The following is a 25,633-nucleotide window of genomic DNA, read 5'->3' on the forward strand; positions in this document are numbered from 1 at the left end:
GTCAAGGCAGAGCACAGCTTGGGAAGGCACACTGCAATACAGGAAGGGAAACGGACTCGTCTGCACGATATATACATAATCCTTGACCCGCAAGAAAAAGACAACCCTGGAGAAATCCAGGCGAGGGTCAGGTAGAAGTGATGTGCAGAGGAGAGGAGCCAAACGTGCTGGACACATTTGAAATGTGTCCTGTCTCCCCACGGGCTCTCCGTCACCTCTCTGATGTGACTGTTTCCTGTTTGTGCCATAGGTAACCTGGTCACACGCCCCTCACTGCCTGTGCCCCATCATATTGCACATGCCTGTTGTCATGTCTGCCTTCCTGCAGAGCCATGAGCTGGCCTTGATCTACGCTATTTCTGCATCCCCCACCCTGTGGCCATGTCCCTTAGAAGTGTGTTCTCACTCCTCTGGCAGGCTACTGAATTGAGCCTGAGAAATACATTTCAGGTCACGAGGGAGCCTGGTGCTGTGATCCTCTGATTATAATGAAAACCTGTTCCTTCAGATGGAATGACCCTGAGCCCAAATAGGGCTGGCCAGGGCAGGAGTGGGGTCACCCCTTCAGCTGCTGAGGCAAGCCCTGAGTGCTTCCTGTCTACCATAGCTCTGATGCCCCCCTTACACACTCGGTGTCCTTGATGCCCTGGACCCCTGAGGGATGGCTGCCTTGACCCTTACCTCCTCCAGGTGAGGGTCATGACTGTTGAAGGTCACACAGCCCATGTCTGTGCAGATGATGATGAGATCGGCTTGTAGAACTGTCACCCCTCCCCCTTACCTTTGGGTTCCCATGCAATGAAGAGAGTGTTGGGAGGGGGCAGGCGAGGGTCTTGGGGTCACAGGAACTGTGTGGAGCTTCAGGAGCTCCTGGTTTCTGGTAGAAGCAGAGGAGGAAATGGCCTCAGCTCACTTCAGCTGCCACATCTTGTTGCTTCATCCAGGCAGTAGTGCAAGGACGTGCACCTTGGGGTCACTGTGCTGGGAAGGTCTCTCCTCCTGAACTGCTGGGACTTGGAGCCTTGAATGGCCAATTAGGTGAGCTTCTTTGTCTTCTGGCCTCTGGAGTGCACTGGGACTCCCAGTTCCCCTGGGTACCACTGTCATCAAGCTCTGTCTGAACCCGTCTGCACCTACATGGCCAGGCTCCAAAGCCCAGAATTCTCTCTGGGCCTCAGGTGTGAGCAGAAGAGAATCATAGACATCATGTGCCACCTTAATGCCCGTCATCCGGTTACCTCATTCCCCATACCCTCCACTGCAGCAACCATTAATTTCTTTCCTATATGGAAGACTCATTTTTAACAATTTTATTCAGAAGAGAGCACTTGACCTAGGAACTACCACTTAATACTTTTTTCAGGGCACAGTAATCATTGTTGCTTGTAGATACAGGGTACAGCACATCTCTAAAGCTTATTCTTTTGTGACAGCAGTTTATGTCTGTTACATAATAACTCCGTCACCCCACCAGTGGCAATCTCCGTATCCTCCATCGAGGTTGCAGGACACATTGACTCCCTTCAGCACATCCTTCACATGGCCGTGTGTTTCTGGCCCAGCCTTCGCAGGGCCTCCTTCACATCCTTGTTTCGCAGACTGTAGATGAGGGGATTGAGCATTGGGATGACCAGCGTGTAGAAGACAGAGACCACCTTGCCCTGCTCCATGGACTCAATTGCTCCTGGCTGGGCATACATGACAAAGAGAGTCCCAAAAAAGAGAGTCACTGCAGTCATGTGGGAGCCACAGGTGGAGAAGATCTTGCGTCTCCCAGCTCCTGATCCCATCCTCAGGATGGTCACTGTGATGTAGCCATAGGAGATGAGGATCACAATTGTCACAGCCACAATGATGAGCCCACAGATGCCAAACAAGAGAAGTTCATTGATGGCCGTGTTGCCACAGGCAATCTGGAGCAGAGGGGGCACATCACAGAAGAAGTGGTTGATGCGGTTGGAGCTGCAGAATGGGAGGTGGAATGTGAAGCTGGTCTGCACAACAGAGTTGAGGCAGCCTCCACAGTAGGCGCCCAGCACCAGGCGAGTGCAGGCAGACTGGCACATGGTGATGGGGTAGCGCAAGGGGCTACAGATGGCCATGAAGCGGTCGTAGGCCATGACACCCAGGAGAAAACCTTCAGTGGTTGCCATCAGGGATAAAAAGAAAAACTGGGTGGCACATCCTGCGAAGGTGATGGCCTTGGATGAGGAGAAGAAGTTGGCCAGTGCATTGGGGGCAATGACAGATGAGTAGCACAGGTCCACGAAGGAGAGGTTCTTGAGGAAGAAGTACATTGGGGAGTGCAGTCGGTCATCCAGGGTGATAACGATGATCATGAGGAGGTTACCCAGGACAGTCACCATGTACAGGGCCAGGAACACAGCAAAGAGCAGGGCCTGGGTCTCAAGGCCACCTGCAAATCCCTCCAGCACAAAATCTTGAAAGTAGACCTTGGAGAGGTTTCCATTACTGTGCAATGGCATGAGCCTCGGTCCTCCAGAGGGGAATTACCCCTCCGTGTTGGCAGATTAAGTGGGTCAAGCTAAACTCCCTGGAGAACACTATTTAGAAAGATAAACAACAACAGTCAAAAGTCTGGTTGAAGATATAATGGAGCTAATGGTTTAGCAAAGAATTAATAAACAAAATTCAAGATAAACGCATAGGTCCAGCGATATCAGTACTGAGGATTTCTTCTTCCCTTGATTCCTAAGTCTTTGTGAAGCAGAATCTGAAAAGCCAATTGGTTAAGCAGTGAGATTTTGCCTGTCTTGCACAGCTAATGCTGATAGTGGTTGGTTACTACGAACCAGCCAGGATGCACCATGGGAGTGAGTTAAATCAGGAGTAAGTATGCAGCTGAGCTTCTGACCATTTCAATCACTGAAAGTATATTAAGACATGATCTGAATGCTATGCTCGAAAACCCTGCAAAAATAAACATATATCAAGTTGAAGACATGTTATTCTAGACTGCAGTTGTTTTCCCGAAACGTTTTTGTAACTACTGCCAGACAGAATTAAAAAATTGAGTTCCTGCAATAAAAATTAAAATTACCAGACCATAGAGAAACCCTAAGAGGTCTCAGATTTTGGAGCAACACTTAAGGAAATTTTATATAAAGTTACTATTTTTAAAGAATGAAAGATGAGGGACGCCTGAGTGGCTCAGTGGTTTAGGGCCTGCCTTTACCCCAGGGCGTGGCCCTGGAGTCCCGGGATCAAGTTCATCGTTGGGGTCCCTGCATGGAGCCTGCTTCTCCCTGTGCCCCCCCTCTCTATCTCTCTCTGTGTCTCTTATGAATAAATAAATAAAATCTTTAAAAAAAAGTCCCATGGACTTTCGTCAGAGAGTTGAAACCAATAATCTTAAGATTTGTGTGGAATCACCATTTGCTTCAATGTGGATGGAATTGGAGGGTATGATGCTGAGTGAAGTAAGTCAATCGGAGAAGGACAAACAGTGTATGTTCTCATTCATTTGGGGAATATGAATAATAGTGAAAGGGAATATAAGGGAAGGGAGAAGAAATGTGTGGGAAATATCAGAAAGGGAGACAGAACATAAAGACTTCTAACTCTGGGAAATGAACTAGGGGTGGTGGAAGGGGAGGAGGGTGGGGGGTGGGGTGAATGGGTGACGGGCACTGAGGGGGACACTTGATGGGATGAGCACTGGGTGTTATTCTGTATGTTGGTAAATAGAACACCAATAAAAATTAATTTATTAAAAAAAATCTTCCTATGTAAAAGATTCCAGAGGAGATGGCTTTACTTCTGAAAGTAAACCCTTCATGAAATATGAACAAATCTATCAAAATATTAACCTTATACAAAATCAATGAAAGCATAAAGAAGGACAACCTTCCATGTTATCTCATGAGGCCCATGTAATATTAATGCCAAAATCTGAAAAGGACATTATAAGAACATTTAAAAAATTGTGCTATCACAATTAAAAGCATATAAACAAATTTACCAAACAAAATTTAATTAAGTAACATATAAAAATTACAGTATGTCCAACACCAAGTTGTCTGTATTCCAGGAATGTATAAACTGTTGAGAGAAACCAAAGTAGAATCAAAGTAACATGGCAGGATTCCAAGTTCCTAAAAGGGTACACTCAGTGTTGCATAGATGCCAGTTCTTCCCACACTGAACTGAGTCAGTGTGATCCTGGTGATTTTTTATTGTGGAATCTGAAAAGCGGATCTAAAATGCATATTGAAATTGGGAACCAAATGTTTGCAACTCAATCTTGAGAAGAGAAATGAGGGGGATTGCGCTACCAGATGTGGACTCATAGTAGGTGTAATAAAACAATGATGGTGGCAGAGGTTTGACCGTCTGTGGAGGGAGCAGAACAGAGAGCCTGGACGTCAACCTGTGCTAGTCTAGACACCCCATTTACCAAACAGATCGGTAGTCTATGGAAAAGTCGGAACACCTGGGACAGTTGATAGTCATAGTCTCAACACTGAGATTTGGCTCTTTCCTCATACTACACACACAAAACAGTCCAGGCTGAATGCAAATGTACTTCGAAAGTGTAAGAGTGAAGACAATGGAGAAGACCCTCCAGGTCCTCGAGCAGGAAAGCACCTCCGAAACGTCCTGTGCAGGGAGCAAAAGGGACTAAAGCACAAAGGAAATATCTTGTGGATGGAGCTACATGAAAATCGAGACAGTCTGCAGAGTGTGTAAGGGCAGAGCACAGCTTGGGAAGGCACACTGCAATACATGACGGGAAACCGACTCGTCTGCACGATATATACATAATCCTTGACATGCAAGAATAAGACAACCCTGTACAAATACAGGTGAGAGATTCATACAAGTGATGCACAGAGGAGAGGAGTCAAATGTGCTGTACATGTTTGAAAATGTGCCCAATCCTGCTAATCATCAGGAGAAAGCAAGTTCCCACGTTAGACACGTCCTCCTGCACACCCGCCCAAATGTCTCAAACGAAGCAGAGGGGCAGTAACCAGCAGAGTTGAGGACGGGAGCCACTGGAAGGGAGTGTAAATCAGGACATGTTTGTCATTTTCTACTGATGTGGAGGATCCCCGTCCACACCTGTATCTTCACTTTCCCTCTGGAAGTGCGCACAGGTGCACAGGGAGACCGCGGGGAGGCTGTTCTCGGCAGCGTTAGTACCATGGCTGCACTAGTGACTTGTGGTGTGTTGTCTGGCGGAGAACTAGACAACCGTAAACAGGAAGCAGCATGATGCTGACCCTGGACCGCAGCCTGAGAACCGCTGCTCATCACAGGTCAGGCTCAGGGCACTCACTCTCCGAGCCTGGATTTCCAAGGGCAGTTGGTCCCCAAGGACCCAAGTCATCCTGTTCAAAACTGCTTGCTCAGGTCCAGGTGGAGGAGGTCACCACCAGGAGCCAGCCGGGACACTGTCCACCCTCTCCCTTGCCCATCCTGGGCTGTCACCTGACATTCTAAGTGCATTCACTGTCCTTGCCTCCTGCCTTCTCACTTGTCAACTCCAGACCTTTCTAATCTCCATCTGAAAAGCCACCATGGTTTCATAATGAGCTCCAGCCTGTCCATTCCCTGCTTTGTGTCCCCACAGAGCTCCCTGGGCAGAGTCACCAAATTCTCCCTCAGGTCATATTGCTCCCTAATGCAAATGAGTGACAGATTCCTGACCAGCTGAGGGATCCTGGAGAGGAGCCCAGAAGGGTCTCCTCTAATGACCTCAGCTCCAGGAGGGGACGTCATGCTTCGCAATTCTCTGATCTCCCCTTCTGTCATGAATGTCTGTCTTCCCCCCTCCAACTTCTGTGTGTGACCAGCTCTCCCTTCTTCCATTGGCTCTCCATCACCTCTCTGATGTGACCGTTTCCTCCTTTGAGCCATTAGCAGCCTGCTCCCCCCCACAATCACTGCCCCTGTCCTAACAAATTGCAGGTGTTCGTTGTCATGTCTGCCTTCCTGCAGAGCCATGAGCTCCCAGGGCTGGCCTTGGTCTATGCTATTTCTGCATCTCCCACCCTGTGGCCATGACCCTTAGAAGTGTGTGCTCAGTACTCTGGGGAGCTAACGATTTGAGCCTAAGAAATGCACATCAGGTCATGAAGGATCCTGGTGCTGTGATCCTCTGATTGTATTGAAAACCTGTTCCTTCAGATGGAATGACCCTGAAGCCCAAGGCAGTGCTGGCCAGGAGAGGAGTGGGGTCACCCCTTCAGGTGCTGAGGCAAGCTCTGAGTGCTTCCTTTCCAATCTACCATAGCTCTGATGCCACCCTTACACACACTGTGTCCTTCATACCCTGTGACCCGAAGGATGGCTGCCTTGACCCTTACCTCTTCCAGGTGAGGGTCATGACTGCTAAGTATCACACAGCCATTACCTGCTCTCCCAGGGTCTCTGAGCTCCTGGCCCTCACGTGCTGATGATAATGAAAGTGTGAGCCGAGGGATGCCACCCCTCCTCCTTCAGCTCTGGCTTCCCAGGCTATGAAGAGAGAGTGGGAAGGGAATAGGAGAGAGCCCTCAGGGTCCAGGGACAGTCTAGATGGGTGCCCCATGTTCTGGCTTCTGCAAGCTCCTTGTCCTGGTAGAATCAGGGGACAGAATGGTCTTTGCTCACCTCAGCTTCTGAGGTTTGTTGCATCCTCCAGGCAGCAGCACAAGGACCTATATCTTGGGGTCACTGTGCTGGGAAATTCTCTCCACCTGTTGGCTGGGACTTGGAGCCTTAAATGGCCAATTAAGTGAGCTTGTTTGTGTTTTGGCCTCTGGAGTGCATTGGGACCTCTGGTTCTCCTGGGTACCCCTGTCACTAAGCTTTGTCTGACCCACCCTCCCCTACTTGGCCAGGCACCGAAGCCCAGAAGTCTCTTGGGGCCCCAAGATAAACAGAAGAGATGAGCAGACTAAGAGCTGACTCTGTGGCCCTACTGTACTGTCCTCCCAGGAGTGGCAAGTGTGAAGTCCTGAGCCTAAAGACATTTTCTCACGGCTTCCTACTATCCCCTTAGGCGTACCATTCTTCTGTGAGCTGAAATGATCTGTTAGGAAACAATCCTCTTTGGGTTCATCTCAGTTTGTTCTTGGTCCCCCGACAGCAAAGAGTGATCCACAAGTGGGAGAGGACCACCCTGAATACATTTCTGTTCCTGGAAGAGGATCAGTTAAAGGTTGCTTTTCAAATTTATAAAACTGAAATGTGTTTGAAAAACAAGAATTTATGAAGTGTTTGGCGAGCAGTGAGGATGCCTCTCTATTTACCCCAGTCACTGTCCCTACTCTGTGGAAGGGCAAGGGTTTCGACCTACACAACTACTAGGAGAGGAGGTGGTCTAGTGGTGGATGTGTCTCTTATTAATTTGTCTTTTTTTAAGAGAATAAGACCACACCCCACAACAGGTCTGCATTTTTAAGAATCTTTTTACCCATTGCGATGTAATCATAACCTTAGTAAGATCAACACATTCTCTTTCAGGGTCTCGAGTGTACTGATGTGTGGGGGACCAGGAGTTCTTCTTTTAACTATGTGAATGGCTATTTATGATTGTACTTTAAAAATTTAATTCAGTTAGCCAATATATGCTATAGCATGTTTCAGATGTAGTTTTCAATAATTCATCAATTGAATATAATACCCGTGTTCATCACATCACATGCCCACCTTAATGCCCATCACCCAGTTACCCCATTCCCCAGACCCTTCTGTCCAGTAACCCTCAGTTTGTTCCAAGACTGAGGAGTCATTTCTAAAAATTTTATTCTGAAAAGAGCTCTTAAACTAAGATATACCCATTAATTAATTTTCAAGGCCACAATATATCATTGTTGGTTGTAGATAGCATATGGCATTTATCTAAAGCTTATTCTTCTTGTTTGAGAAATATGCCAGTTAAAGAAAACTGAGCTTCCCCATCTGTGGCAACCTCCATATCTTCCATCAAGCCTGCAGGACACACTGACTCCCTACAGCACATCCTTCACGTGACTGTGTGTTTCTGGCCCAGCCTCTGCACAGCCTCCTTCACATCCTTGTTTCGCAGACTGTAGATGAGGGGATTGAGCATTGGGATGACCAGCGTGTAGAAGACAGAGACCACCTTGCCCTGCTCCATGGACTCAATTGCTCCTGGCTGGGCATACATGACAAAGAGAGTCCCAAAAAAGAGAGTCACTGCAGTCATGTGGGAGCCACAGGTGGAGAAGATCTTGCGTCTCCCAGTTCCTGATCCCATCCTCAAGATGGTCACTGTGATGTAGCAATAGGAGATGAGGATCACAAATGTCACACCCACAATGATGAGCCCACAGATGCCAAACAGAAGAAGTTCATTGATGGCCGTGTTGCCACAGGCGATCTGGAGCAGAGGGGGCACATCACAGAAGAAGTGGTTGATGCGGTTGGAGCTGCAGAATGGGAGGTGGAATGTGAAGCTGGTCTGCACAATAGAGTTGAAGCAGCCTCCACAGTAGGCGCCCAGCACCAGGCGAGTGCAGGCAGACTGGCACATGGTGCTGGGGTAGCGCAAGGGGCTACAGATGGCCATGAAGCGGTCGTAGGCCATGACACCCAGGAGGAAGCATTCAGTGGTTGCCATCAGGGAGATAAAGAAAAACTGGGTGGCACATCCTGCAAGGGTGATGACCTTGGATGATGAGAAGAAGTTGGCCAGTGCATTTGGGGCGATCACAGATGAGTAGCACAAGTCCACAAAGGAGAGGTTCTTGAGGAAGAAGTACATTGGGGAGTGCAGTCGGGCATCCAGGGTAATTATGATGATCATGAGGATGTTCCCCAGCAGAGTCACCATGTACAGGGCCAGAAACAGAGTGAAGAGTAGCGCCTGGGTCACCAGGCCACCCCCAAATCCCTCCAGCACAAAATCTTGAATGTAGACCTTGGAGAGGTTTCCATTACTGTGGGATTTCATGAGCCTCAGTCCTCACCAGGGGAATTACTTGTCCAGTATTAGCAGATTAAGCCATTTTCTGCTGAAGTCTATTTAGGAAACATATACAACAAAAAACCAAAATGTGATTGAAGGTATAAGGGAATTGATGATTTAGCAAAGAATTACTAAGCAAAATGCAATATACACAGAGGGCCAGGGATTTCATTACTCAGTGTTTCTTTTTCCCTTGAGACATAGCCATTTTGAAGAGGAATCTGAGAGGCCAGGCGGCTGAGCAGTGAGGTTTTGCCAGTCTTGCAGAACTAATGCTGATAGTGGTTGGTTACAAGGACAGGCAGGTTGTACCATGGGAATGAGATAAATCATGAGTAGGAATGCAGCTCAGCTTCTGTCCATTTCAATCTCTGAAACTGTATCAAGATGTGATCTGGGTGCTAGTGCCTCTGACACCTTGAAAAAATAAACATATCTCCAGAGGAAGACACATCTTAGATGGCAGATATTACCTATAAAAGTTCTGATTAAATAATGCCAGACAGGGTCGCCTGGGTGGCTCAGTGTTTGGGCACCTGCCTTCGGCCTAGGTCATGATCCCATATCTGGGAATGAGTCCCGCATCAGGGTCCCTGTGAGGAGTCTGCTTCTCCCTCTGCCTGTGTCTCTGCCTCTCTCTCTCTCAGTCTGTGTCTCTCATGAATGAATAAATAAATCTTTAAAAACATAAATAAATAATGCCAACCGAATTTAAGTATTGTATTATATGAACTTAAAGAACAGAAGCAATAGAACAACCAAAAGAGTCTTTGGTTTTGGAGTTAGCACTCATGAACTTCAAATTAAAGTTTTTAAAAGATGAGACTAAGAATTTTAGCAGAAATGTGGAAGCTCTCTCATTCAGAATAGAAGGAGAGATAAAGAGCTTCCAAGACTGGCAAGAACTGAAAGAATATGTAACCACCAAACCAGCTCTGCAAGAAATTTTAAGGGGATCTCTTAAAATTCCTCTTTAAGAAGAAGTCCAATGGAACAATCCACAAAAACAGGGACTGAATAGGTATCATGATGACACTAAACTCGTATCTGTCAATAGTAACTCTGACCGTGAATGAGCTTAATGACCCCATCAAAAGGCGCAGGGTTTCAGACTGGATAAAAAAGCAGGACCCATCTATTTGCTGTCTACAAGAGACTTATTTTAAACATAAGGACACCTACAGCCTGAAAATAAAAGGTTAAAAAATTTAAAGACAGTTGTTTTAAAACTAATATTTGTTGTAGGTTTTTTTTGTTTGTTTGTTTACAGACAGAGAGTGAGAGAGCTTGTGCACAGGGGAAGGAGCAGAGGAAGAGGCAGACAGTCCCAGTCAGGCTCCACGTTCAGTGGGGAGCCCAATGCAGGGCTCAATCTCATGACTTTTAGTTTCCGACCTGAGTCAACATGAAGAGTCGGAGCTTAGCCAAGTGAGCCACTCAGACACCCCTGTATTGTAGGATTTCATACATATATAGAAATAACATATATGAAAGAATGGGTTAAAGAATGGGAGGGGAGAAATAGAAGTATGCTCTGAGAATGTTATTACTTTATACAATGGTTATAGGATTAGTTGAAAATAGACTACTAGATTAAAGATGCATATTATAAACGCTAGTGCAACTGCTAGGTAAACACAAGAACATATAGCTAAAATGCCAATAGTAGAAATAAAATTGAATTTAGGAACATGCTAGATTATTCCATAATAATGTGAAAGGAAGAAAAATAACAAAGAGTAGAAAGAAAAACTGAAAACCATGGCATATTGGTATATATAAACTAATCATATTTGATAATTACATTAAGTATAAATGTAGGAGAGGTGCTGGTTACAAAGGTACAGCATCAGAGAAATTTGGGGGGGAGATAGAACCATACTGTACCTTGATTGTGGTAGTGGTTATTTAACCCTGTGGATTTGTCATAAACACATGAACTAATAAATTGAATTTTTCTTTATGTATTTAATTAAATAAATTAAAAAAGAAAGCAATGCTTAACATCACTAATTGTCTGGGAAATGCAAAATGAAGTTGTAATGTGGGGGTGCCAGGGTGGCTCATACTCTTGATTTTGGCTCAGGTTATGATCTCAGGCTCATGAGATCGAGTCCCAAGTCCAGCTCCACACTCAGCAAGGAGTCTGCCTGGGATTCTCTGTCTCCCATCTGTCTCTCCCCCTTCTCTCCCAAGCTCTCTCCATCTCTCAAAATAAATACATAAAAATTTAAGAATAAAAAAATAAATATAAAAAGTAAAATGAAATAGACAAATTGAACTTGCACATTGAAGGACACTATCAAGAAGATGAAACAACCCATATGAAACAAAATTTTGACAAATTACATAACTCATAGGAATCTAGTATCAATGGAATACACAGAACTTTTCCAACTCTGCAACAAAAATAGAGTCAAATTTTAAAATGGCCAAGACATGCATGGACATTTCTCCAAAGAAAATGTACAACTTGCCAATAAGTATAAGAGAAGATACTCAGTGTCATTAGTTGTTAGGGAACTGTGGGTCAAAACCACCATGAGATTCCACTTTGTTTGTTAGAATGGCTACAATTATTTTTAAAGATAGAGAAGAACAAGTGTTGGTGAGAATTTGGACATTAGAACCTTCACTCACTGCCGGTACAAATATAAGAGTGGCACAGCCTCAGTAGAAAGTAGTCTTGCCATCCCTCAGATAGACACAGGGTTTCCCTATGATGCACCCTAATCCACATGTAGGTATGTAACCAAAAGAAATGACAATACGTGTTCACATAAAAGCCTGTACAAAAATGTTCATAATAGCAATATTCATAAGAGCTAAAAGTAAATGCAAGCCAAATGCCCATGAAATGGTGAAGAGATAAACAAAATGTGAAATATTCATACAGTGGAACAATATTCATCTAGAAAAGAAATAAAGTTCTCGTGTGTGTGAGGGGGCATCTGAGAGAGAGCGTACAGGTGAGCTGGGAGAGGGGCAAAAGGAGAGAAGGGGAGAGGGGGAATCTTAAGTAGGATCCATGCCCAGCATGGAGTTCAATATGGGGCTTGACTCCCAACCCTGAGCTCATGACCTGAGCCCAAATCAAGAGTCCAGTGCTGAGCTAGGTGATCCACCTGGAGCCCCAAAAGGAATAATGATCTACTACAAGACAGAACATGGATGAGCCTTGAAAACATGCTGAGTAAATGAAGCTTGACACAAAAGCCTGAATATTCTATAAGTCCATTTATATAAAATGTGCAGAAGAGGGACAGAAGTGCATTTGTTTGCCAAAATATGGTTGGGAGAGAGGGATGGGAGAGTACTGGTTTCTTTGTGTGATGAAACTGTTCTGGAACCAGAGAATTGAACACAGTGGATATAATAAAAAAATGAAAGGCCACACTTGTTTGTACAATTTGAACTGGTAGAATTGTGACTTTCATGCCATGAGAGGATCATTCCTCATTTTAAGTTTTTAAGATAATAAATAATGACGGTGAAATAAGAATAATCACCAAGCACTTTTAAATTGAGAAATTTAATTGAAGCACAAAAATATTATAAAAATTCCACGAGTTCATAATGTTGAAGAAAAAGTCCCTTCTTTGGCTATCTTTAGAAGGTGATGTTGAGGAAATCCACACAGTGACCCTCACAGTGAGGAAGTAAATTCTTAGAGTGATTTTTCCTTTATACAACCCTGCAACTAATAAATAAAAATTGAATTATGGAATTTGAATATTATCATCTGATAAACCCATAATGAAACAACAAGTTCGGGTAAGATTATTCATGGCCACTAATATTACAAAACAAGAGATGCAGCCAGGTGGACCTCTCAGTGGAGGTACACCAAACACCTATGAAATATTCCTGCCAGAAAATCAATTGTGAGTCAGACTGAGTCTTTAGACCTACCAATTTACAGGAAATATAAGGAGCAACAGAATATGCTAATCAACCCTACAGGGACAAGGTCAGCAAAATCTGTGATGTCTGTGAGAAGCTATGCATGATAAACAACCTGTTTGTTCAATAAATAGGGTGAGTAATAATATTGCAATGAAAATAGAGGGACAGTCAGCCAATGAATGAGAGACTTTAGAGGCATCATGAGAACACGGTGTAAGGATGTTATGAATCCTGTTCCAAAACAGACCAGAAAGGAAAAAGGAGTCAATTAGGACAATTAAAACACTAAATGGAAATTTTACAATATTAAGAAGTCATGATTGTTTAAAGGATAATAGTAACATTAGAGTTGTCCTTCTTTAAAGTCCTCACTGTTTAGAGGGATTGGATATGATCAGCTCTCAGTTGATAATATTGAAGTTGGTGCATGTGATAGGTTATCTATTACTGCCTTAGTTTCATGTCCATGTGTTTGTGAACAGCTATAATAAAGAGAGGTATTTATCTAAAAATAAATAAAATGAAACTAAGTGGAGAGAATTTGTTCCCACACCGGAAGAGAAGCAGATGTGACCTTTAGGTAGCAGGAAACTGACCCTGGGGGTGAGGGGAGCTCAGTGATGGCAGAAAGAATGTGAGACAAGAATCCATCAAAATCCTAGAGAACACAGGCAACACCCCTTTTGAACTTGGCCACAGCAACTTCTTGAAGATCCATCTATGAAGGCAAGGGAAAGAAAAGCAAAAATGAACTATTGGGACTTAATAAGATAAAAAGCTTTGGGATCCCTGGGTGGCACAGTGGTTTAGCGCCTGCCTTTGGCCCAGGGCGCGATCCTGGAGACCCGGGATCGAATCCCACGTCAGGCTCCCGGTGCATGGAGCCTGCTTCTCCCTCTGCCTGTGTCTCTGCCTCTCTCTCTCTCTGTGTGACTATCATAAATAAATAAAAATTTTAAAAAAATATAAAAAAAGATAAAAAGCTTCTGCACAGCAAAAGAAACAGTCAACAACACTAAAAGACAAACTACAGAGGTGAGAAGATATTTGCGAATGACGTATCAGATCAAGGGCTAGTATCCAAGATCTATAAAGAACTTATTAAACTCAACAGCAAAGAATCAGACAATCCAATCGTGAAATGGGCAAAAGATTGAACATAAATTTCACCTAAGAAGACATACACATGGACAACAAGCACATGATAAAATGCTCCACATCTCTTGTCATCAGGGAAATACAAATCAAAACCACAAGGAGACCCCACCTCACACTAGTGAGAATGGTGAAACTTAACAAGACAGGAAACAACAGATGTTGGAGAGGATGTGGAGAAAGGGTAACCCTCTTGCACTGTTGGTGGGAATGTGACCTGGTGCAGCCACTCTGGAAAACTGTGTGGAGGTTCCTCAAAAGTTTAAATAGACCTGCCCTACGACCCAGCAATGGCACTGCTGAGGATTTACCCCAAAGATACAGATGCAGTGAAACGCCGGGACACCTGCACCCCAATGTTTATAGCAGCAATGTCCACAGTAGCCAAACTGTGGAGGGAGCCTCGGTGTCCATCGACAGATGATGGATAGAGAAGCTGTGGTCTATGTATACAATGGAATATTACTCAGCCACTAGAAATGACAGATACTCACCATTAGCTTCAATGTGGAGGGACCTGGAGGGGACTATGCTCAGTGAAGTAAGTCAATCGGAGAAGGACAAACATTATATGGTCTCATTCACTCGGGGAATATAAAAATTAGTGAAAGGGATTATAGGGGAAAGGAGAGAAAATGAGTGGGAAATATCAGAGAGGGAGACAGGACATGAGAGCCTCCTAACTCTGGGAAATGAACAAGAGGTGATGGAAGGGTAGGTGGGTGGGGGGTTGAGGTGACTGGGTGATGGGCTCTGAGGAGGGCACTTGACGGGATGAGAACTGGGTGTTAAGCTATATGTTGGCAAATCGAACTCCAATAAAAAATATACAAAAAAAGATAAAGGGCCCCAAATAAATACAGATTTTATTCAGTGCATATCAGGTTGAAAATGCAGAAAGTAAAGTACACCACACCAAAGACAGGTAATTGGGAGTTAATACGTAGAGTTAAAAGGGTTTCCTCATTGTTTACGGAGCCAATAACTATATTAACGTAGGTTGTGTTAAGTCAATAACGCAGATTGTACTTTGTTTACCTCGTCTAAAAAAACAAAAGAAAAAAGAGAAAACAAATGTTAAATTGCCAAGCTAATATAAAGAAAAGGTGTAATAACACTTTTTAAATGACTGTGAAAGAAGATGTGGTTTATGTATACAATGGAATATTCCTCAGCCATTAGAAACGACAAATACCCACCATTTGCTTCAACGTGGATGGAACTGGAGGGTATTATGCTGAGTGAAGTAAGTCAATCGGAGAAGGACAAACAGGGTATGTTCTCATTCATTTGGGGAATATGAATAATAGTGAAGGGGAATATAAGGGAAGGGAGAAGAAATGTGTGGGAGATATCAGAAAGGGACACAGAACATAAAGACTTCTAACTCTGGGAAATGAACTAGGGGTGGTGGAAGGGGAGGAGGGCGGGGGGTGGGGGTGAATGGGTGACGGGCACGGAGGGGGACACTTGACGGGATGAGCACTGGGTGTTATTCTGTATGTTGGTAAATTGAACACCAATAAAAATTAATTTATAAAAAAAATAAATGCCTGTGAAAAATCAAATAAAGAGAGAAAAAAATAAAAAGCACTAAAAAGAACAGTATGCATAAAGCCTAACTATGTCTTTATTTTATTGATTTATTCATGAGATATACAGAGAGAGAGACAGAGACATTGAGAGAGGGAGAAACAGGATCATTGCGGGGAGCCCAATGAGGGACTTGGTCCCTGGACCCAGGAGCACACCCTGAGCTGAAGGCAAACGTTCAACCACTTAGCCATCCAGGCGTCCTTAAATACGCCTGTATAATGTGAAGGACTCATGTGTCTTGTACAATATAAATGGAATAAAGTTTCCAATGAAAGGCTGTGCCAGTAGGCAGGTTGAAGAAACAAAACTTAACCATACGGTATAAAAACAATTAGAAAAGAGCAAACATAAATTGTTGAAAACAAAGTGATGGAAACATACACAGCAAACTAACATTCCACCAACCAACCACACGACACCACAGTTGCTATACTAACCCCAAAGCCCACTTCACGATGGAAGCACCAGCTGAGAAGAGGACACTTCACAGTGACCAGAAACATCTGGTTCCCCCGAGACGGGCAACCGTGTTAAACGTGTGAGCACCTGCCAGAAGAGCCTCAGGATGTACAAAACAAAACTGGGCACTTTCAGGAGAAAAGTACAAATCCACAACTATGTGAGAGATTTTAACCCCCTCCCTTGGAACTGATAGAACAATCACACAAGGTGCCAACCTGGATACAGAACGTTTAGGCAGTAACATAGTGACCATAACCTAATGGACAAGGCACCCAACGGCAGAATGTATATTCTTTGTTTTCTTTTTTTTAAAAAAAATTGTTTAAAGTCCAGTATAGTTATCAGAGTATAATATTGGTTTCAGGTTTTCAGTATAGTGATTTAGCCCTTCCATAGAGCACCTGGTGCTGCTCATCACAACAGGTGCTCTCCTTCATCCCTAGCACCTTGTCCCCACACACCCCCCGCCGCCCACCTCCCTCTCTTACCCTCAGTGTGTTCTCTGTAGTTCAGAGTCTGTTTTCTGGTTTGCGTCTCTCCTTTCTTCCTCTGTGTTCATTAGTTTTGTTTCGTAAATTCCACACATAAGTGAGATCATATGATAATTCTCTTTCTCTGACTACTTTCATTTAGCATAATACCCTCTATATCCACCCATGTTGTTGTAAATGGCAAGACTTCATGGTCTTTTATGGCTGAGTAATAGTCCATTATATGTATATATCACCTCTACCAAATCCATTCATCAGAGGACGTATGTTATTTTCTTTTTCTTTTTTTCTATTGGAGTTCAATTTGCCAACATATAGCATAACACCCAGTGCTCATCCTGCCAAGTGCCTGGTCAGTGCCCATCACCCAGTCACCTCAACCCCCCGCCCACCTCCCTTTCCATTACCCCTCGTTCGTTTCCTAAATTTAGGTGTCTCTCATGTTTTGTCACCCTCACTGATATTTTCACTCATTTTCTCTCCTTTCACCTTAGTTCCTTTCACTATTTTTATATTTCAAATGAAAGAGAACATATAATGTTTGTCCTTCTCCAATTGACTTATTTCACTCAACATCATACCCTCCAGTTCCATCCTCGTCGAAGCAAATGGTGGGTATTTGTCGTTTCTAATGGCTGAGTGATATTCCATTGTAAAAAAGAACTGCCCTAGGACCCAGAAATTGCACTGCTGGGGATTCACCCCAAAGATACAGATGCAGTGAAACGCCGAGACACCTGCACCCCAATGTTTCTAGCAGCCATGTCCACAATAGCCAAACTGTGGAAGGAGCCTCGGTGTCCATCGAAAGATGATGGATAAAGAAGATGTGGTCTATGTATACTACATGTGCATTATTTTCAAGTTTACAAAGGACATATATACACAGTGACTATATTCTGGACACAGAGCCGCTTTCAACAAATTTCAAAGGATTCAAAGTGTATAAAATATATTTGTGTGCAATTTAAATTAAACCAAAAGTAACGACAAATACCCACCATTTGCTTCAACGTGGATGGAACTGGAGAGTATTATGCTGAGTGAAGTAAGTCAATCGGAGAAGGACAAACATTATATGTTCTCATTCATTTGGGGAATATAAATAATAGTGAAAGGGAATATAAAGGAAGGGAGAAGAAATGTGTGGGAAATATCAGAAAAGGAGACAGAACATAAAGACTCCTAACTCTGGGAAATGAACTAGAGATGGTGGAAGGGGAGGAGGGCGGGGGGTGGGGGTGAACGGGTGACGGGCACTGAGGGGGGCACTTGAGGGGATGAACACTGGGTGTTATTCTGTATGTTGGTAAATTGAACACCAATAAAAAATTTATTATAAAAAATAAACCAAAAGTAAGTCACAAAGAGCATTTTAAAATCCTCATGTATTTTTTCATTTAAAATGTTGGCAAATCGGGGACGCCTGAGTGGCTCAGTGGTTGAGCGTCTGCCTTTGGCCCAGGGCGTGATCCTGGAGACCCGGGAGTCCCACATCGGCCTCCCTGCATGGAGCCTACTTCTCCCTCTATCTGTGTCTCTGCCTCTCTCTCTCTCTGTGTGTCTCATGAATAAATAAATAAATAAATAAAATCTTAAAAAAAAGTGTTGGCAAATCGAACTTCAATTAAAAATATACATATCAAAATAAAATGTAAGTAAGCTGCAGGTCTAAATAATTTTGAAATTTAAAATGCATAAGATGAGCAACAAAAATATTATCAGGATACATTTAAGACTGTGTTCAAAGGGAAATTCAAAGCCTATCCATATGCTAGAAAGGCAGAAAAACAGCAAATCAGTATTTATTTGAAAATACTGTAAAAGATTAGTGAATGAAATCCCAAGGAAATAGAAAGGAAGTAAAGAATCAACTTCATTAAACAGTAAACAGAAACAACCAGAGATGTTATACCAAAAGATGATTATTTGGGAAGACTGATAAGATGACAAGACTTTGGAAGGATGAGGGAGAAAAGGCAAAAATTTCTGATGTCAGGAGTGAAAGAAAGAAGGATACCACTGAGATCCTAGAATTGGAGTGGATCGTGACAGAATGTTTTCATAACTTGAAATGTTGATAAAAATGGCAAACTATTAGAAAGATATCACCCACACCCAGTGGAATCTCCCAACGAAGTAGAAGATATATGAGATCCATAGTTTGAGAAATATAAGAAGTTCTTTAAAATCTTTCCATATAAAAGATCCCAGTACTAGATAGCTTTCCCTGTAAAAGTAGATACTTCTCCTAATTACGACAAACTCTAATAAAATAATCATACAATATCTTCAATATAATAGAAGAGGATCAAATTTCCATGTTATTTTATGAGCACATGTAATCATAATGGCAAAATCTGAAAAGGACTTTATAAGAAAAAATTTTAAAAAAATGCCATCTCAATTACAAGTATATATGCAAATTTACCAACAAAAGTTAATTAAGTAACATATAAAAATTATCATATGTCGGACACCAAGTTGTCTGTAATCCAGGAATGCATAAAACTGTTGAGAGAAACCAAAGTAGATTAAGTAACATGGCGGGATGTGGCACGTTCCCAACGAGCACACTGAGTATTGCAGTGATGCCAGTTCTCCCCACACTGAACTGAGTCAGTGTGATCGCAGTGATTTTTTTTATTGCGGAATCGGAAAAGCTGATCCTAAACTGCGTGCTGAAATGTGTAAAATTGAGGGTGTCTAAGACATTCTTGAGGAGACAAACAGCGTGGGGGGATTTGCACCACAGACAATCATAAGTAGCGGCAATGAAACGATGACACATTAGCAGATTGACCATCTGCTGATGGAACAGAACAGAGAGCCTGGAAGTCAACCCCGTTCTTCTCTAATAATCCCATTTAACAAACAGGTGGCTAGCTCCGAGTGTGGAATAGTCACACCCTCCCTCATGTCATATTGCTCCCTAATACAAATGAGTGACAGCTCCCCCCCCAGCTGAGGGATCCTGGAGAGGAACCCAGGAGGGGCCATGTCAGGCGATCCCGGATCCAACAGGGGACATCATGCTGGGATTCATCTATTCTCTGGTTATGCCACTAATGTCTGTCACCCCCATGCACTGTTTACTGTGACCAGATCTCCTGTCTCCCATCTTTACCTCTCCATCACCTCTCTGATGTGACTGTTTCCTCTTTGTGCCTTCAGCAGCCTGGTCACACCCCCTCACTGCCCGTGTCCCTATATCTTGCGGTCTTTGTTGTCATGTCTGCCTTCCTGCAGAGCCATGAGCTCCCAGGGCTGGCCTTGATCTACGCTATTTCAGCATCCCCCACCCTGTGGCCATGTCCCTTAGAAGTGTGTTTTCACTTCTCTGGTAGGCTACTGAATTGAGCCTGAGAAATACATTTCAGGTTATGAGGGAGCCTGGTGCTATGATCCTCTGATTGAATTGAAAACCTGTTCCTTCGGATGGAATGACCCTGAAGCCCAAGACAGTGCTGCCAGGGCAGGAGTGGAGTCACCCCTCAGCCGCTGAGGCAAGCCCTGAGTGCTTACTGTCCACCATAGCTCTGATGACTCCCTTACACCAGGGCCCTTCATACCCTGGGACCCCTGAGGGATGGTTGCCTTGACCCTTACCTCCTCCAGGTGAGGGTCATGACTGTTGAAGCTCATATAGCCAGCACCTGCTCTTCCAGGGTCCTTGAGCTCCTGGCCCTCAGGTGCTGATGATAATGAAAGTGTGAGCTGAGGATTGCCACCCCTCCTCCTTCAGCTCTGGCTTCCCAGGCAATGAAGAGAGAGTGAGAAGGAGATAGGAGAGGGCCCTCAGGGTCCAGGGACAGTCTAGATGGGTGCCCTAAGTTCCAGATCCTAGAAGCTCCTTGTCCTGGTAGAATCAGGGGACAGAATGGTCTTTGCTCACCTCAGCTTCTGAGTTTTGGTGCATCCTCCAGGCAGCAGCAGAAGGATGTGTATCTTGGGGTCACTGTGCTGGGAAGTTCTTTCCACCTACAAGGCTGGGACTTGGAGCCTTGAATGGCCAATTAAGAGAGCTTGTTTGTATTTTGGCCTCTGGAGTGCATTGGGACCTCTGGTTCTCCTGGGTACACCTGTCCCTAAGCTTTATTTGACCCACCCTCCCCTACATGGCCAGGCACCAAAGCCCAGAAGTCTCTTGGGGCCCCAAGATAAACAGAAGAGATGAGCAGACTAAGAGCTGACTCTGTGGCCCTACGTGTACTGTCCTCCCGGGAGTGGCAAGTGTGAAGTCCTGAGCCTAAAGAAATCTTCTCACGGCTTCCTACTATCCCCTTAGGCGTACCATTCTTCTGTGAGCTGAAATGATCTGTCAGGAAACAATCCTCTTTGGGTTCATCTCAGTTTGTTGTTGGTCCCCGACAGCAAAGAGTGATCCACAAGTCGGAGAAGACCCTGAATACATCTCTGTTCCTGGAAGATGATCAGTTAAAGGTTGCTTTTCAAATTTATAAAACTGAAATGTGTTTGAAAAACAAGAGCTTAGAAAGTGTTTGGTGAGCAGTGAGGATGCCTCTCTATTTATCCAAGTCACCATCCCTATTCTGTGGAAGAGCAAGGGTTTTGACCTCCACAACTACTAGGAGAGGAGGTGGTCTAGTGGTGGATGTGTCTTTTAATTAATTAATTAATTTGTCTTTATTTTTTAATTTTTTTATTTTATTTTATTTCTTTCATAATGCATTTATTTTTTATTGATGTTCAATTTGCCAACATACAGAATAACACCCAGTGCTCATCCCGCCAAGTGCCCCCCTCAGTGCCCCTCACCCATTCACCCCCACCCCCCACCCTCCTCCCCTTCCACCACCCCTAGTTCGTTTCCCAGAGTTAGGAGTCTCTCATGTTCTGTCTCCCTTTCTGATATTTCCCACACATTTCTCTCCCTTCCCTTCTATTCCCTTTCAAAAGAATGGGAACATATAATGGTTGTCCTTCTCCGATTGACTCATTTCACTCAGCATAATACCCTCCAGTTCCATCCATGTCGAAGCAAATGGTGGGTATTTGTCACTTCTAGTGGTGGAGGAATATTCCATTGTATACATAAACCACATCTTCTTTATCCATTCATTTTACGATGGACACCGAGGCTCCTTCCACAGTTTGGCTATTGTGCACATTGCTGCTATAAACATCGCGGTGCAGGTGTCCCGGCGTTTCATTGCATCTGTATCTTTGGGGTAAATCCTCAGCAGTGCAATTGCTGGGTCGTAGGGCAGGTCTATTTTTAACTCTTTGAGGAACCTCCACACAGTTTTCCAGAGTGGCTGCACCAGTTCACATTCCCACCAACAGTACAGGAGGGTTCCCTTTTCTCCGCATCCTCTCCAACATTTGTGGTTTCCTGCCTTGTTAATGTTCCCCATTCTCACTGGTGTGAGGTGGTATCTCATTGTGGTTTTGATTTGTATTTCCCTGATGGCATGTGAGGCAGAGGTTAATGCAATCCCTATCAAAATACCATGGACTTTCTTCAGAGAGTTAGAACAAATTATTTTAAGATTTGTGTGGAATCAGAAAAGACCCCATAGCCAGGGGAATTTTAAAAAAAGAAAACCATAGCTCGGGGCATCACAATGCCAGATTTCAGGTTGTACTACAAAGCTGTGGTCATCAAGACAGTGTGGTACTGGCACAAAAACAGACACATAGATCAATGGTACAGAATAGAGAATCCAGAAGTGGACCCTCAACCTTATGGTCAACTAATATTCGATAAAGGAGGAAAGACTATCCACTGGAAGAAAGACAGTCTCTTCAATAAATGGTGCTGGGAAAGTTGGACATCCACATGCAGAAGAATGAAACTGGACCATTCTCTTGCACCAGACACAAAGATAAACTCAAAATGGATGAAAGATCTAAATGTGAGACCAGACTCCATCAAAATCCTAGAGGAGAACACAGGCAAACCCTTTTTGAACTTGGCCACAGTAACTTCTTTCAAGAAACATCCATGAAGGCAAAAGAAACAAAAGCAAAAATGAACTATTGGGACTTCATCAAGATAAGAAGCTTTTGCACAGCAAAGGATACAGTCAACAAAACTAAAGGACAACCTACAGAATGGGACAAGGTATTTGCAAATGATGTATCAGATAAAGGGCTAGTTTCCAAGATCTATAAAGAACTTATTAAACTCAACACCAAAGATACCAACAATCCAATCATGAAATGGGCAAAAGACATGAACAGAAATCTCACAGAGGAAGACCTAGACATGGCCAACAAGCACATGAGGAAATGCTCCGCATCATTTGCCATCAGGGAAATACAAATCAAAACCACAATGAGATACCACCTCACACCAGTGAGAATGGGGAACATTAACAAGGCAGGAAACCACAAATGTTGGAGAGGATGCGGAGAAAAGGGAACCCTCTTACACTGTTGGTGGGAATGTGAACAGGTGCAGCCACTCTGGAAAACTGTGTGGAGGTTCCTCAAAGAGTTAAAAATAGACCTGCCCTACGACCCAGCAATTGCACTGTTGGGGATTTACCCCAAAGACACAGATGCAATGAAACGCCGGGACACCTACACCCAATGTTTCTAGCAGCAATGTCCACAATAGCCAACGTGGGAAGGAGCCTCGGTGTCCATTGAAAGATGAATGGATAAAGAAGATGTGGTTTATGTATACAATGGAATATTCCTCAGCCATTAGAAATGACAAACACCCACCATTTGCTTCAATGTGGATGGAACTGGAGGGTATTATGCTGAGTGAAATGAGTCAGTCAATCGGAGAAGGACAACCATTGTATGTTCTCATTCATTTGGGGAATATAAATAATAGTGAAAGGGAATAGAAGGGAAGGGAGAAGAAATGGGTAGGAAATATCAGAAAGGGAGACATAACATGAGAGACTCCTAACTCTGGGAAAAGAACTAGGGGTGGGGGAAGGGGAGGAGGGCGGTGGTGGGGGTGCATGGGTGACGGGCACTGATGGGGGCACTTGACGGGATGAGCACTGGGTGTTATTCTGTATGTTTGCAAATTGAACACCAATAAAAAATAAATTTAATATTAAAAAATCTCACAGAGGAAGACATAGACATGGCCAACATGCACATGAGATAATTTGTCTTTTTAAAAGAGAATATGACCACGCCCCAGAACAGGTCTGTAATTTTTTATCTTTTTACCAATTGCCATGTAATCATCACTTTTGTAAGATCATGACATTCTCTTTCAGTGTCTCGAGGGTACTGTTGCGTGGAGGACCAGGACTTCCTCATTTCACTATGTGAATGGCTTTTTATGATTGTATTTTTAAAAATTTAATTCAGTTAGCCAATATATGCTACATCATGTTTCAGATGTAGTTTTCAATAATTCATCAATTGAATATAACACCCATGTTCATCACATCACATGCCCACCTTAATGCCCATCACCCAGTTACCCCATTCCCTGACCTTTCTGTCCAGCAAACCTCAATTTGATTCCAAGACTGAGGAGTCATTTCTAAAAATTTTATTCTGAAAAAAGCACTGAAACTAAGATCAACCCATTAATTTTCAAGGGCACAATATATCATTGTTGGTTGTAGACAGCATATGGCATTTATCTAAAGCTTATTCTTCTTGTTTGAGAAATATGCCAGTTAAAGAAAACTGAGCTCCCCATCTGTGGCAACCTCCATATCTTCCATCAAGCCTGCAGGACACACTGACTCCCTTCAGCACATCCTTCACGTGACTGTGTGTTTCTGGCCCAGCCTCTGCACAGCCTCCTTCACATCCTTGTTTCGCAGACTGTAGATGAGGGGATTGAGCATTGGGATGACCAGCGTGTAGAAGACAGAGACCACCTTGCCCTGCTCCATGGACTCAATTGCTCCTGGCTGGGCATACATGACAAAGAGAGTCCCAAAAAAGAGAGTCACTGCAGTCATGTGGGAGCCACAGGTGGAGAAGATCTTGCGTCTCCCAGCTCCTGAGCGCATCCTCAAGATGGTCACTGTGATGTAGCAATAGGAGATGAGGATCACAAATGTCACACCCACAATGATGAGCCCACAGATGCCAAACAAGAGAAGTTCATTGATGGCCGTGTTGCCACAGGCGATCTGGAGCAGAGGGGGCACATCACAGAAGAAGTGGTTGATGCGGTTGGAGCTGCAGAATGAGAGGTGGAATGTGAAGCTGGTCTGCACAACAGAGTTGAAGCAGCCTCCACAGTAGGCGCCCAGCACCAGGCGAGTGCAGGCAGACTGGCACATGGTGACGGGGTAATGTAAGGGGTTACAGATGGCCATGAAGCGGTCGTAGGCCATGACACCCAGGAGGAAGCATTCAGTGCTGGCCAGGAGGGAGAAAAAGAAAAACTGGGTGGCACATCCTGCAAAGGTGATGACCTTGGACGAGGAGAAGAAGTTGGCCAGTGCATTGGGGGCGATCACAGATGAGTAGCACAAGTCCACAAAGGAGAGGTTCTTGAGGAAGAAGTACATTGGGGAGTGCAGTCGGGCATCCAGGGTAATTATGATGATCATGAGAATGTTCCCCAGCAGAGTCACCATGTACAGGGCCAGAAACAGAGTGAAGAGTAGCGCCTGGGTCACCAGGCCACCCCCAAATCCCTCCAGCACAAAATCTTGAATGTAGACCTTCGAGAGGTTTCCATTACTGTGGGATGGCATGAGCCTCAGTCCTCACCAGGGGAATTACTTGTCCAGTATTAGCAGATTAAGCCATTTTCTGCTGAAGTCTATTTAGGAAACATATACAACAAAAAACCAAAATGTGATTGAAGGTATAAGGGAATTGATGATTTAGCAAAGAATTACTAAGCAAAATGCAATATACACAGAGGGCCAGGGATTTCATTACTCAGTGTTTCTTTTTCCCTTGAGACATAGCCATTTTGAAGAGGAATCTGAGAGGCCAGGCGGCTGAGCAGTGAGGTTTTGCCAGTCTTGCAGAACTAATGCTGATAGTGGTTGGTTACAAGGACAGGCAGGTTGCACCATGGGAATGAGATAAATCAGGAGTAGGAATGCAGCTCAGCTTCTGTCCATTTCAATCTCTGAAACTGTATCAAGATGTGATCTGGGTGCTAGTG

The 25,633-nt window shown here is 44.0% G+C and overlaps 3 protein-coding genes across 3 annotated transcripts; all 3 read right to left on the bottom strand.

Moving 5' to 3' along the window:
- Nucleotides 1-1,535: 1,535 nt before the first annotated feature.
- On the bottom strand, nucleotides 1,536-2,486 carry LOC129523156 (olfactory receptor 12-like). The gene has a single exon (XM_055345779.1). It carries the CDS (start codon nucleotides 2,484-2,486, stop codon nucleotides 1,536-1,538), a length of 951 nt encoding a protein of 316 aa, XP_055201754.1.
- Nucleotides 2,487-7,975: 5,489 nt separating this feature from the next.
- On the bottom strand, nucleotides 7,976-8,926 carry LOC129493909 (olfactory receptor 12-like). The gene has a single exon (XM_055300593.1). It carries the CDS (start codon nucleotides 8,924-8,926, stop codon nucleotides 7,976-7,978), a length of 951 nt encoding a protein of 316 aa, XP_055156568.1.
- Nucleotides 8,927-24,260: 15,334 nt separating this feature from the next.
- On the bottom strand, nucleotides 24,261-25,211 carry LOC129493908 (olfactory receptor 12-like). The gene has a single exon (XM_055300592.1). The coding sequence runs from the start codon at nucleotides 25,209-25,211 to the stop codon at nucleotides 24,261-24,263; it is 951 nt and encodes a 316-aa protein (XP_055156567.1).
- Between the last annotated feature and the right edge of the window lie 422 nt (nucleotides 25,212-25,633).

Source organism: Nyctereutes procyonoides, unplaced genomic scaffold (assembly GCF_905146905.1).
Source record: "Nyctereutes procyonoides isolate TBG_1078 unplaced genomic scaffold, NYPRO_anot_genome, whole genome shotgun sequence".
Taxonomy (NCBI): Eukaryota; Metazoa; Chordata; class Mammalia; order Carnivora; family Canidae; genus Nyctereutes; species Nyctereutes procyonoides.

Excerpts from the sequence above, each read along its gene's own strand:
- LOC129523156 (XM_055345779.1), bottom strand. The coding sequence starts at position 2,486 with ATGCCATTGCACAGTAATGGAAACCTCTCCAAGGTCTACTTTCAAGAT.
- LOC129493908 (XM_055300592.1), bottom strand. The coding sequence starts at position 25,211 with ATGCCATCCCACAGTAATGGAAACCTCTCGAAGGTCTACATTCAAGAT.
- LOC129493909 (XM_055300593.1), bottom strand. The coding sequence starts at position 8,926 with ATGAAATCCCACAGTAATGGAAACCTCTCCAAGGTCTACATTCAAGAT.